The sequence below is a fragment of the Myotis yumanensis genome, unplaced genomic scaffold (assembly GCF_028538775.1).
Source record: "Myotis yumanensis isolate MYYU_CA2020_CCGP unplaced genomic scaffold, mMyoYum1.0.hap1 SCAF_17, whole genome shotgun sequence".
Lineage (NCBI taxonomy): Eukaryota > Metazoa > Chordata > Mammalia > Chiroptera > Vespertilionidae > Myotis > Myotis yumanensis.
In genome coordinates this window covers 25288039-25303093 of record NW_027223768.1, presented here as the reverse complement: position 1 = coordinate 25303093, position 15055 = coordinate 25288039, and the positions used below count along the sequence as shown (strand labels likewise).

General features: G+C 42.3%; 1 protein-coding gene across 2 annotated transcripts in view; it reads right to left on the bottom strand.

The window, feature by feature from the left end:
* Positions 1–15055, bottom strand: part of CUNH1orf21 (chromosome unknown C1orf21 homolog) — a 179869-nt gene that overhangs the window by 72077 nt on the left and 92737 nt on the right. For both annotated transcript variants that reach the window (XM_070396536.1, XM_070396537.1), the window contains exon 3: positions 3774–3868. In XM_070396536.1, the coding sequence (XP_070252637.1) occupies positions 3774–3868 (95 nt within the window). The remainder of the gene's footprint in view (positions 1–3773; positions 3869–15055) is intronic.

The following is a 15055-nucleotide window of genomic DNA, read 5'->3' as shown; positions in this document are numbered from 1 at the left end:
ATTCAGGTTCATTGCTTCTTGCAAAAACTATTGTAAATGATCTCCCACCTGAGCACCCCACACCAACCCATGTACACGTGCTGCTGCCACACAGTCTTTCTCAAATCGTAATCGCATCACGCCAAGGTCTTGCTGAAAACCTCCAAAGGCTCCCTTGGATCCACGGAATTAACTTCAGATCTCTCAGCTAGACATCGAGGCTCTATATTACCTCATCTACATTCTGATTCTAATTTCCCACTGCTACCCTACCGACAATTTCTCTTCTTCCTTTCTATTCCCCAATCAAATAGGACTATGAGCTTTTTATTAAATCTCTTTTGTGTTTCCCAGTTCTGTTACTTTTGCCTGGGGCCCTCGTCCTCATTCTGTCCTTTGAGACCCATTGGAAATACCAGCTCTTTCATGAAGTGGGGTCTGATACCCCAACAGACAGATCTTTGCTTCCTCTGACATTGGCAACACTTTGTACTGCCCTCTTGGTTGGAATAAATCTCACTCTGTTCTGTTTTATTTTTAAATATGTTTTTACTGATTTTTAGAGAGAGAGGAAGGGAGAGAGATAGAAACACTGATGAGAGAGAAACATCATTGATTGGCTGCCTCCTACACGCCCCATACTGGGGATTGAGCCTGCAACCTAGGCATGTGTCCTGACCAGAATCGAACCAGTGACCTCTTGGTTCATGGGTCACCCTGTTTTATTTATAATCATTTGGTGCTCACCTTGTTCACTGCAACACAAGTGCCTGAAGGTGAAGGTCAGTGCCTTCCTTATTTTTCTAGTTTTCTGAGTCTAGTACAGAGTCTTGCACACAGAGGCAATCAAAGTATTTGTTGAACTGAACTGTTCTCTCAACCTTCCTGAGTCTCTCAATACAAGTAAGGGCCTTACACATAATAGTGCTCAAAACATACTTGTTTAAGTCATTTCATAGCTCCAGAGCAAGATTTCTTGGCGTGTATGTAACACTGACATTAACCTAAAGTATTCATTTAGAAATCTCTCACTAAATAGCTGAAGGAAAAAGGAAAGAAACACCAACTCTAACATCCTCTATTCCAGCGGTTCTCAACCTGTGGGTCGCGACCCCTTTGGGGGTCGAACGACCCTTTCACAGGGGTCGCCTAAGACCATCGGAAAACACATATATAATTACATACTGTTTTTGTGATGAATCACTATGCTTTAATCATGTTCAATTCATAACAATGAAAATACATCCTGCCTATCAGATATTTACATTGCGATTCATAACAGTAGCAAAATTACAGTTATGAAGTAGCAACAAAAATAATTTTATGGTTAGGGGGTCACCACAACATGAGGAACTGTATTAAAGGGTCTCGGCATTAGGAAGGTTGAGAACCACTGCTCTAGTCTTTCCTTTTGTTTTATATAACGCCTAACTCTTATTAGGTACCTATGGTGTACCAGGCATTGCACTCAAAGCCTTACAATGCACAACTCATGTCATCCTCCAAACAGCACCGTCAGGGGGCACTTTTTCCCTGATTGATGGGTGGGAGGTGTAGAATAGTAACGTGACCCCCCAATGAGCAAGCAAGTGGCAGGGCTGAGATTTGAACCCGGGCAGTTTCTGCCTCCACTGTCATCCTGCTGAGCCCCTTGATTTCCACAGTTTTAATAAAAACGTGTTTAAAAATACTTTGACCTACATCTTAAAGAAAATCATTCTTTGAAACATAAAAAACTGCGTGACTCAGATCATTTTAATGGAGGTAAAATTCAAGAATTGCTAAATCTATTTCATCCATCTTCCAATGTAAGCTTCAAATATAGGATGCTATTAGTTTTCTCAAGCTACATGCCTGGTCCATATCTGACTATGCATGTAGTCCGCACCCTGAAGGACGGACCAGGTGGCCAAGGTGACATGCTCCCGGAGAGCTGAAAGTCATTAACTTTGGAAAGCAGTCTAGAAGCCTCAAAATCAGACACCCATTGGCCTCCGTTCTCTGTGGAAGTCTTTACACACTTGAAAACCGCTGCTGGAGGCCTGGACTCTGAGTGGAGGGCAGAGTTAAGGGGTGTGGGGTGGGCACAGGTGATCCACAGTAAACGAGACCAGAAATGTCTCTACCTTTGAATCTACAATCTGCAGAGAAAAAAAGCACTGCTGTAGATATACTGGCCACTGTGCTGAAAAAGGATACACTAGCACTAAGAGGAAAGGAAACATGTTGAATTGGCCTAAATATGATAAGAGCACTTTGAGGGAAAACTCACACGCTGTAAGACAAAGGTCATTTCTTCCCTGAAGTTTCAGAAATACAAGCATGGGAAGTAGGGACAGGCACTAGTTAGATCTGAGAAACAGCCACTGCTGGTCTGGTCTCCAGTGACTTTAGCCCCTAAAAGAAGTATTATTTTTAAAGATGAAATTCATAAATCAAGCTGAAATTATATCAAGCAAAGAGAAACTCTGATTTTTCAGTAAAGTAGAAAAATGACTATGGATTCTTCAACTACTTAGATCTTCTTGTTATCTATTCAGGGTAAAAAAAAAAAATTCCTGTAAAAAGTCTGATAATATTAACTTCCACTATTTAATCATCGTTACCTTTTTCTGGATTTAAGTGTTAATGTTAAAATATACCATAGGTATGATGACTCTCTTGTAACTTAAGTGAAACCTTAAAATCCAAATCCCATTTTAAAAAACTTATCTTTATTGTTGAAAATATTACAGATGTCCCCCTTCCCCCCACCACTGACACCCTCCACCTGCTCCTGCCCCCATTTTTGAAGCAAAATTTTTTTACAAAGTATTCTCATTCTTTTAAAGTGATTTAAAATGCTCAGTTGTTGCTACTTCAGTATTTTGAGTTGTAGATGAGATGTTCAGAACAGAATAGAGAAAAAAGAATTAGCCCATTAGCGTATTGTGGAAAATACTCATGGACACTGGGTTGATATTCTGTCACCTCCCTGTGCTATTGCAGAAGTCATAAAAACAACGCACATCGCAGAAAAAGGAGTTTAAGTCAAGTGAAGATAATTTATGACACTGCAAGCTTCTTAAAAGTACATTCAGTCGAACATGAAAAAAAAAGCAAATAGTTAATCCCACAAAATATAAAAGCCATTTTCCTCCAGCAAACCTGAATAAATACATATTCTTAACGATTTTGTAACTTCTTTTAAGAAATCAGCCAATATGACAATTAACTAAATGTTTTTATAGAGACGGAATATCAAGTTGAAACATGTCTATGGATTCATATTAAAGAAAAAGGTTCCGACCTTTTCCGTTTCGGGTCATTACAATTCTCACATGAACTCAAATCCCCATAACACCTTTAACATGACGAATGTGAAATGCTCTTTCGATAGAGACCCACCTTGAAAGTACACTATTTTCCCTTGAAAGGCAACCTCCCCAACATGCTACACGCCCAGCACACCCTGACCTGTGTAAGATTTAAAGGAGCTGGAGAAAAAGAATGTCCTCTCCCCATACATCTCAACCCTACTTCATGCTTTTCCCTTTAAATCTAACCATTTTAAAACATTAATAATTTTGCTATTGTTTCCCCTGGAGCTTTTTCTATCAAGATTAAAGAAGGGCTTATTCAGGAACAAACAGGATACAGGAGTCATGGTTGGCTTCCAGGCAAGCTATAAATAGTGACAGCATTTTCAAGAAATCTTATGCCCAGTGAGGGAGTTGCCATTTAAACACGCAGCACCAATTTTATTACAACGGTGTCACCAAAATGCATCGTTATACGAGAAATTCAATTCTTACCAAGTTTTCTTGGTTCCTGGCTGCTATTTTCTGCTCCTCTTCTGCCCCGTTTTTCATGTATTTGACCTCTTCCACTGGTTTGATCCTATACTCATCTGAGTACCAAAAAAAAAAAGAAAAGACATTTGATAACTTTTTTTCACAAAAGTAGGCAAGTGTGAGTGAGAAAAGCCCCACAGCGTAATTTGTTAAGAACCCTTTTCCTGCACTCTTTCTTTGGGGTTCATTTGACATCATCCGGATTGAGCTTCACCAGCCTCTTTCTAAGACACAACCTCCTCTGTCTCTGGCAGAAGTTCTCAACCTGTGGGTCGCGACCCCTTTGGCAGCCGAACGACCCTTTCACAGGGGTCGCCTAAGACCATCCTGCATATCAGATATTTACATTACGATTCATAACAGTAGCAACATTACAGTTATGAAGTAGCAACGAAAATAATTTTATGGTTGGGTCACAACATGAGGAACTGTATTTAAAGGGCCAGAAGGTTGAGAACCACTGGTCTATGGGGAAAGCTTGGTGCCACGAGGACAGCTAATGACAGTGGTACCGCCTGGCCCTTTTACAGAAGGCAGAGGGGGCCGAGGAAGCAGGCGATTCCACCCGTAAAACTATTTGGGATCTGCACACTTGAGGACATCTCATATCATGGTTTAAGGAAGATGTTTCTCCTTATGAACTAATATTTTCTTTATGAGAATGTGAGTTCAAAATACCAGTGGCAGCAATTTTCAGCAGTTTAGGTACACCTAATTTCTCTCTTTTGAAAAAACAAAGTACTGTTTAAGACTAAAGAGTTTAATTGATCAACAAACAGATATAAACAATGGGAAATAAACTGTCCCTATTTGCAATCCCCATATTAAATATGGAGCATTCTGCAATTATTTCACATGCTCTACACACACACACACACACACACACACACACACACGCACACTTTAATTTAATTTGACCTCTCTATAAAGTCACATGTACAAAGAGCTGTCATTCTAATGGATGTACCAGGTGGGTATATCATACAAGACTGGAGAGCACAATGGGTCATGGTGAGACCTAAACTTCACAACAGCCAAGGAGAGAATAGAAATCCCAATATTGATAAAAATCATGAGACAAACTCAGGAAAAGATACAGCTAACGCTCTTTTTCCAGGGCAGAGGTTTGGTGATGACGATGATGACATTTTCATCAGAGTCCTATCAACAGGATATGACTTGAGCAAACGAGGTCCAAAATATGTGTGACTTTGAGTCATCTTTAGTCCGATTTGTCAGGGGGAAAAATCATAGAAACAATTGAATTAGAAAATTTCATCAGCTAACAAATTGATGATTGCCTAGCATATGGCATGAAATAATGTCTATAATAGGTTACTTGAAAGATGTCAATCACTAAAGAAGTTTGTATATCAGTTCAGGAAGTTGCAATATATTTTCTTATTGCCTATGACTAATTTGATACAATCACATATTTTATATAATTTCTTGCCTTATTATTTATACCACTTTCTTTATAGTTTCAGGTTTCCTCACACTATCCCTTAGTAGACTGCCCTCAAAGATATTTGGTATAGCAATATTCTTCCAGGTAATTATGCTGTTCAAATGTCTCTTAAAATTATCATCCTTGCCGAAACCGGTTTGGCTCAGTGGATAGAGCGTCGGCCTGCGGACTGAAAGGTCCCAGGTTCGATTCCGGTTAAGGGCATGTACGTTGGTTGCGGGCACACCCCCAGTAGGAGATGTGCAGGAGGCAGCTGGTTGATGTTTCTCTCTCACTGATGTTTCTAACTCTCTATCCCTCTCTCTTCCTCTCTGTAAAAAATCAATAAAATATATTAAAAAAAATTATCATCCTTATGAAAGTAATACATGTGCATATATCTGAATAAAGACTCCATGTTCATGGCTAAGCCAATCGTTTTTTCCACCTGATAATTCAAGGTAGTTATTGCTTTTGCTTCTCTCTAAAGAAATTAGAAAAACTGGCGAGAGGTTACAGTAATGAGCCCTGTAGGAATACCAAGTCCTAAATGTGCTAACAAGTTAATCAATGAATTCTGATCCACAATTACAACACACAAGAATTTCGCTTTCCAATTTGATATTCAGAAGAGAAGTGAATTAAAAAAATCAGCACATTTAATTAAGGACTATTTACTCAGAATTTGGAAAAGCAGTTTTGATTTGTTTTTTTGTTTTTTAATAAAAAAAAGGACACTGACAAATTATGCATCCAGTACAATTAGAGAAAGAAAAATAAAGGAAAAAATAATAGCTAAGATGGGCCTCCTTAACTTCAGTTTGGGACATTAATATTTATAAACCATGGTTCGCTGGGATAATTACTAACATTTAACTGATCTAAACTGTGATCTTAATGACTTACAGTGAGCCTCTAATTATTTAAATATAAATTACACACACACACACACACAGTACATTTTAACACAATTCCAGTGGATTGTATGACTTTTGTTTATAGGACTCAAACACTCATATGATAGGCTGGGGAAAGCACAGCATTTTAGGACCTAAGAAACCTTCTGAAGAACCTTCCGAAAGATGGCCCTTTAGCCAGCTGCAGAGAGAAGCTGCCCTTGCCTCGCCCCGTCCTCTGCCATCTGCCAAGCCACAGCCCCCTGCTCTCTCAGCGCCTTCGCAATACTCAATCTTCAGTCTCTTCATCCCTCCAGGGAACACAACTGAATTGAAAGAAGCAGACACACTATTCATACTTTTCTAATATTTTTTTTCTTCAATGAACTGGAAGAGCTGCTGGCTATATGACTTTCAGAGCAGCATTATCCCAAACACAGGCTTTCTTTTAGCATCAAGGCAGAGTCATCACGAATGTAGAAAGAGGGTAGGACCGAGCGTGTCATTAGCAACCACGGCTGGCCAGCCAAGGCTGTGTTAGAGGAACGCACTGTGATTGGCTACGAAGAAAGGAAAAGCACACAGACACAGAGCCCGACCCATCATGATTACTTACACACACGCTGCACAAAAGTCATCCGGGTAGAAAACAAAGGAGCCAGCAAGACCCTTACATAAGCCACCGTTTGTACAATGGAAATACGTAAAAATGGGCTGTCAGATTTCTCAACGGCACGAAGATGTCCATCTGGAAACAGACAACTCATCACAAATGTGTCACCCATTTCCATGGCGACGCAGCCCTCAGGACCGGCACTTGCCAACCGGCCTCTGTGCAGACGAAAGAGCCCTTCGGTTCTGACAGTGAAGCCACCACCACTGAAATCTGGTTTCCCTTTTGTTGAAGGGGCAGGGGCATCAATGTGGGACTGCAGGCCCCGTTCATCAGCCTGGCCACTGTCCCCCGCTCCAAGGTCCTGGCGGCAGGACACTGAGCCAATCTGATTAAGGGGAGGGGGAGCAGGATCGTCTTCCTGCAGCTCCCGCACACCTGTTCACAATTTTTCTTTTCTTCCTGTTGGTCTTGTCAGGTGGCTTATTCAAATGCACATCAGAAACAGTAGACTGACACCCCTCCCCATCCTCTGTGTGTGTGTGCAGTTGCAAGCTGTGCAAGCCAAACGGATCAGGGGAAAAGCCATGCTTTGGTGATACTCCTGGCATTTCATCCCTCGGGGGACATCAGAGAGGGGCCAATTGTTTCTGTGGCAGCTCCATCATGCCGAAAACACTGTTTCCCACCAAATCCCGGTACCTCGCTTTTGACATAAAGTATATTCTATGCATGTACGTTTTTAGAGTTAGAAGGGGATCAATTGGCTGGACTGACTTTTGGTGAGTATGGAATCATCCCCATCTTCTGGATCCCCTCAATTCTTCCATTATGGACAACTTCCTAGGCCTGTCCCAGATCTCCCAGGCTTCTCGGATAGATCTGTGACAAAGTTACTTTTGTAATCAATAGAACTGACTTGTAAAACAGTCAATCAGCTGGAGATGAGTACTGGAAGAATTTATAATACCGGAAGTATAAAAAAAGTTAACAATTTTCCTAAGTGTACATATTAGATGAGGAAGAAGGACGAAAGCAGAAGACCCCTATATATGCTGCTCTCTGAGGTAAGAAGAAATCTTATAGTTGTATTTTTAAAATTATATGTTTATTCACTTAATTGTGCATTCAGCGGTTGCTTCTTGGGTATGCCCGGACTGGGGATGGAACTCACAACAGTGGTGTATTAGGATGATGCTCTAACCAACTGAGCCACCCGGCCAGGGCTACAGTTGTTTACTAAACTGGTGAAAGGTATACCTACTTTCATACCTTCTCACCCAGCCTTCCTTTGATCAGCGGTACATCTGTAATAATAAACCCCATCTTTTCCAGACTGCTCCAGTTTCAAAAGTTCCGTGTTCATATCCTCATCTCTAAATAGCTCAGCATCTGGACATCTTAATGAAATGGGCTGGATGGCCTCTTCGTCCAGAATCTGCATGAAGATTCTTTGGTGGACTATTATTCTATGCTCAGGGAAACATGAGGGCTTGGGAAAGAAGGTACAAGAAGTATTTACAAAAACAGAAAAGCCAATTAAAAGAAACAAACTATCCTGCTTTATAGCATAAACTTATTCCCCTTGGGCTTTTCCACTGAACATTCTGTCTTCCAAGCAAACTAAATTTGAGTCCCCAAATCCTGGTACAACTTCAAATTCTTGCCTACGATCTTTATTTCCTTACTTGGAAGGATTTTTTTTCAACAAATGAGCATTCACAGTGGCGAGGAGTGCAGCCTCTGGAGCTAGAAGACCCAGCATTACGGCCTTGGGCCAGTTACTTTTCCCTTTTGTGCCTTGGTTTCTCCACCTGTAATATTTATGGTGCCTGATCTCACACTGAGTCACATGAGTTATCACATGAAAACAGTGCCCAGTCCATAGTAAATGCTCAATAAATGTTCATCGTTGCTGGTTTTGCAGGGAACACTATTTTTAAAGCATAAAATATAATGTAAACATCAACAATTACTTTAACCAAAAATTGTGACTTTACTATGTTAACAAATGAGAGAGGAAGTGAGAAGGGGGTTTATTGTCCATAATAAGCTTTTAGTATTTTTTTTTTCAACTACATGCCTATATTACTTTATTGAAAATAGGAAATAATTTTGAAAGAATAATAAATAACATTTATTTTTGGAAAAAGAAAAGTGATCCTTATTTAAGCAAGACCTGGGGTACGACAAAATAATCCTCCTGTCCTCTTACATATCTTCCCACTATTATTGCCACTGGCTCACAGCCTACAATGAGGGCACCAGAGTGAATGGGTGAAGTTCCAATTTAGAACGATTGTTTCAGAGTCTAAAGGGTGAAGGCTGCTCTAAAGAAAGTAATTGTGGAAGGAAAACCCCTTTTCTGGAAGGACAAAGAGGCAGGACGCTGGCACTACAAAGCAAGGATGGACAGATGAGGCCATTGCATTAGGAAAGAGCGGCCTTTACTGTGGAGCACTCCATCCACCTCATCAGCTGTTCAAGCCTCCATTAGTTAGTCATTCAACAAACATTCGTGCAACATTTGCTGGGTACTAAGCCCTGGACTTTCTCAGGGGCTCAGTCCTTTTGGTCTCAGGGAGTCCACTTTTTCCCCTGCTGGGTTCTCCAAAAAAGAAAAAAAGATCTTTAATTTTAAAAAATATCAATCCTGCAAGTACAATGTGGGCAAAACTGCCCACTTCAAGTCCACCTTTGGTCTGTGGATAGCCTCAATGTGAAATACTTGGCTGAACTATATTTAGGCTTTTGAAAATTTATATTATCCCCCTATCTGGAATCTCCTTCCCATCTCTCAGTTGGCTCAGAGGCTATTCTAGCCCAAGTCTCACTTTCTTTATGAAATTTCTTCTTAATCTCTCTGGGCTACAAGTATCTCTTCTGCCTCCAAATTTTGAAAGTCCTCACTTTTCACTTCTAAAATTTGCCCCAAACTCCAAGTTATTTCCTTCACATATGAGGCGATGTAGACTAATGGCAAACTGTTCCAAGCTTAAGACAGAACTGAATCTTCTAAGAATCTCCTATAGTTTGGGGCCCGGATGCAGAACACTTGGGCCAATTCTTGAGTTCAAAGATGGCTAAGCCACAAAAAGCAGGTGCACAGGTTAGCTGAAAACTTGAAGTAAGTGGCATTACAAAGTTTTTATAACTAGTTAGAGTGCCTTTAACCATATGCTTGACTCTGGTGAAAGCTTTACCTAAACTGCAAGCTTCTAAGTAAATATAAAACTAAGCACAATAACATTTCTGTGACTGGGAATACCATAGACAATACATGACACAAATATAAAATAGTATCTATAGCTTGGATCAAAATTTAGCCTCTTAATCACAGAAAATCACTCTGACTTTGTAAGCCTAACTGCGCTATACTTCAGAAAGTAACATCTCCAGCCCTGGTCGGTGTGCCCCAAAAGGTCACGGGTTCAATTTCTAGTCAGGGTACCTGTTCAGGTTGTGATGCTCCTTTGGGGCGCATGGGGCAGGCAACTGATAGATCTCTCTTTCTCTCTCTCTCTCTCTCTCTCTCTCTCTCTCTCTCTCTCCCCCCGCCCCCCCCGTCTCCCTCTCTCCCTCCCTCTCCTTTTCCTCTCTCTCTCGAATCAATGAAAAACATCCTTGGTTGAGAATGAAAAGAAAGAAAAGTAACGTCCTCATCTTCAGTGGGGGAAGAGGCCTATAAGGCTGTGATGCAACAACCTTATGCACAAAGCAGAGACTCAGCTGCAGGACCTCACTCACCATCAGCAACTCTCCGAGTCAGGCAGCCCTGACTGATCATCACTCTGTCCTCACTTGTAGCAAGTGACTTCGTTCTTGCCAATGCAACAATTATTAAATGATTTGCAGACAACTGCCCATTCTAAATGGTTTGAACATTTCTAAAATAAGGCTTTGGTGCATTCATATCAAATATCAAATACTCTCACTTCTTTTCAGAGTGTGTTTCACATTTAAAAAATAAAATAAAATAAGATGGTGGAAAACAGTATGGAGTTTCCTAAAAAAAATTGAAAAGGGAACTTCCATTTGACCCAGCGATCCCACTTCTGGAATATATCCTAAAAACCCCAAAAGACCAATCAGAAAGAATATATGCACCCCTATGTTCACAGCAGCATTTTTTTACAATAGCTAACATTTGGAATCAGCCCAAGTGCCCCTCAGTAGATGAATGGATAACAAAGCTGTGGGACATTTACACCATGGAATACTATGCAGCTGTGAAAAAGAGGGGCCTTTGACCCTTTGGGACAGCATGGATGGACCTGGAAAATACACGAAGTGAAATAAGCCAATCTGAGAAAGACAAATATCACATGATCTCACTTATTTGTGGAATCGAATGAACAAAACGAACTGACCAACAAAGTAAGACCTGAAGCATGGAGGCATGGAACAGACTGACATACCTTGATGTGGGGTTGGGGGGACGAGAAGAGATAAACCAAAGGACCTATATACTTACATGCATAGCCCGAGGCCACCGGCAATAGGGTAGTGAAGACATGGGGGCAGGGGCTGGGAGGAGGGGGATAGAGGGGGGATAAAGAGGGAGACATCTATAATACTGTCAACAATAAAAAATATATTTTTAAAAGGATGGTTTGATACATTAAGTTCTTCTAGTGGTATAGGAGTATACGTTGTTCAAAAATAAGCAGGAAATTATGTTTTTAGACTTTATATTTGTGGAGAATACACGTGGAGGTATCTGGCCATGGGGTTTCTACTGGGGGAGGCATGGAGGTCATACATATTTGTCTATATCCCCCTTTATGGTATTTCATAATCCAAAAATGTTACTGTCACCAAGACAGCAAATCTCAGAAGCCTAGTGTGCCCTTATTCTCCAGTGAAACCTAACGCTTGTTTATACTGAACACCGGGAATAAAAGGGCTTGTGTTGGTGCTGGCTCCCTTTCGTCTTGCTTCGTGTAAAACTCCTTTCAGCACACCCTCACTCATGAAGGTGTTACCTTTTTCAAAAACATGTTATGAACTGAAGGGTGAAATGGCACCAAATGTTTAAATTGGGTTATGTTTCCAAGTTGACTAGTGATACTGCATCCTTTTTCCATGTGCTGATCGTTCATTTGTACTTCCTTCTGTGTAGCATCTTTTCGTATCCTTGGCCCTTTTTTTTTCTTATTGAAGCTGTAGCATTTTTCTTATAGACTGTTGTGTCAATAAGACATATTGACTGTAAACTACAGTAACTTAATGAACACACTTCTGTCCTGAAAGGTCTGGGAACAACACTTCTTGATTATAGTTCGGACGTGAGAGGAAGGAAGTGCCTGCTTTCTGTCCTTGAATCAAGAGCCAGGCTAGCCTCTACTGTCCTTTCTGTGTTTCTCTCCTTCTTTCCTTCAGCAGTATTTAGTGAGCACCTACTACGTGCTAGGAAATGTAGAACTCACTCCTGGGGCAGAGATAAGAAAATAAGCAAGGAGGGGGTCTAGTGTGTGTTAACGATGAGAAGCACATGTGATAAGAATAGCAGGGAGGGAGCCCCCGTGAGCAAGGCTGGGGAGAGTCTTGGAGGAGGTGACACATCCCACTGGGATTCTGAGGAGCACAGTGTGTGGGGAAGGACAGGTGCAGGCAGAGGGGACAGTGAGTTCAAAGGCCAGAAGAACGTGGCAAGCAGGGGCTCCTGGTTGGCACACGGAATTCCAGGGGCCACAGAGAAGGGAAGAGATGAGGCCACTCCAGAGAGACCTGGTGCAAAGTCCCACAATAGGCAGGCTCCACCTATCAATGCCTCGGCATTGAAGCCACTAATACAGGCAAAGGGCCAGAGAGACCCAACCACCTTCACCCCAGGCTTTCTGCCTCTCTGAGAGAAGGTGAAACATACATGCTGAGATGGACCAGATGTTTGAGGAAGCGGAGGAAGAACATATGAATAAGACAGGGAAAGAGCCAGAGAGAGAAGACACAGAGAAGCTTCAGAGGGTGCCATCTTTATCCTGAAGTCAGCTGGGGGTGGGGGGCACTGGTGGGGATGGAGCTGGAGATGCAACAGCTGCCTGACCTAGTTCCTGCCTCCCCCAAAGCACTCAGATCAGGCAGTGGCTGAGATGGAGAAGGTGGTCTACCCTAGGGGCAAAGGAAGTGCCATGGCACCTGATCCCAGCTCCTCCCTCCACGGGACACACATGGATCACAATGGGTGGATTTAAAGGCTTTCTCTTCTGGGCCTGGCTTTGTGACTTCACAGCTGTGTGCCCTGGAGGCAGGGGGTAGAGCTCTCGGAGTGGCTCAGTGTGCTGAGATGCCCCTGCAAGAGTGCCGTAGTCCCTTAGCATTCCAGGGTCTCGTCCATGTGTTTGGAGAAGACAAGATGAGAGGTGCCTTCGCCTGCCAGGACCAGAGGGTGACAGAGCTTCTCTCACCGCTGCACCTTTAATCATGAAGACCGGACCTCGCAGACCCCATTCTTGAATCACTTAATCATTTCAGAGGCTAGACAATATGTTTCCTTCATTCACTTGGGGTTCATTATCCAGGGACCAGGGAACTATTATCCAGTCATTAAGGGCCCCCAACACTCATCTCTGACAAGCGATACAGCCAGCTCCAAGCCAGGCTGGATTCCTGCAGGAACGCATGTGCAACCAGAGCTCTCTATGGGAGGGGTTAATTTCTATGTCACGTCATAATAATTCGCAACCAAGACCCAGGAGGAGCAGAGGAGGCAGAGCCGCACCCAGAGAGGGAGGGCTTGCATGGCTGTGCTGCTGGCGGTTTACCAGGAGTCCCAGGAGCCCTGCTCTGACTGTCCTGCACCGCTGGCTGGCTCTCTGCCCACCGCAGGACCAACTGCTGGGGCTCTTGAAAAGTTGGAGACCAGCTAAGTCCTCCCTGCTGTTCTTAGTGGGGTTCCTGTTATCTTTAATAACCGTTTAAGATAAATGCCAGCCCATTGATAACCTTAATAGCCTTAATAATCATTCAAGACAAAAGCCCGTCCAGTCCTCTATCCTGCCCTCTGCTTTAATCCTCATGTTAACCTCGTGAGGCCGGTATTACAAGCCCCTTTTTACAGTTGCAGAGATTAGTCCCTGATTGGGTGGTCAAGGGGCAATGGTGGGTTCAAACCCAGACTGGTCTGAGTCTAGGGAAGAAATGTATTGGTGAGATGATAGAGGCTTAGAGCATGAATGGGTTCAAAAAGGATGTGGACAAATGTGTAAGTCACAGAGGTAGGAATAAAAGTTATAAAGACATCCAACCTTCATAGGTAACATCCGAGAAAGTGTGAGACCTCCCTGCTCAGGTCTCAGAGCCTTTCATCAGTGGATTCATACTGTCCCTGTGCTCTTTAAAGTTAGGAAATCATGTGCCATCCAATGAAGTGCTGTGACCCTTTTGTTCCCATGGCGACCGGACCAGTACTGCCTCTATGAGAAAAAAACTGGGTTTTCTCCAATATACAGTCAAGTAATGATTGCAAGAACTTTAGCCAAACTTATTATTTTGAAAGATAACTCCATTTTAAGTCCTCTGCTATTACTACTGTAACTCTGGTAAATGATCTGAGCATTAAGACCAAGCAATAAATCAAGGATCTCTTCCTTCACTGGAAAGAGAAGGAGGAGGTGGAGGATGAAGGAGAAGAAGAAGGAGAAGGAGAAGGAGAAGGAGAAGGAGAAGGAGAAGGAGAAGGAGAAGGAGAAGGAGAAAGAGGAGGAGGAGGAGGAGGAGGAGGAGGAGGAGGAGGAGGAGGAGGAGGAAGAGGAGGAGAAGGAGGGACAGGTATCACTTATAGAGCCCCTTAATGTTCCGAATCCAGGTCTGACATACAGCAACCCATTTAATACAACAACTCTATGAAGTGGAACCATTCATGTCTCCACCATCCAGATAAGGGCACTGAGGCACAGAGCATTCACTTATGTATCTGTACCATCTAGTGAGAGGGACTGGGGCCAGGCCTTGAACCCAGGCAGTGGGACTCGGACTCCAGGCTCTTATTCAAGTCTCCCACACATATATTCTAAAGAGAATTTCTGATAAAAATTATCTCTGTGTACTGATTTCCATTACAGAACTATTATGACATGATATCACAACTTGTATCCTCTCCCTGAATGAATGTCACCCTTAAGATAAACCTTTTCAGGTCAGGCATTGGAAAAAAAAAAAGACATTATAAAATAGGACCTAAAATAAACATACGCAGTGATATTCTTTCAGGGTAAAGTAGAAGGCAGTAACAGCAAATATGAAAAGAGACTCATAAGAGTGCCTCACGTGCCCTCCTTTGTATATG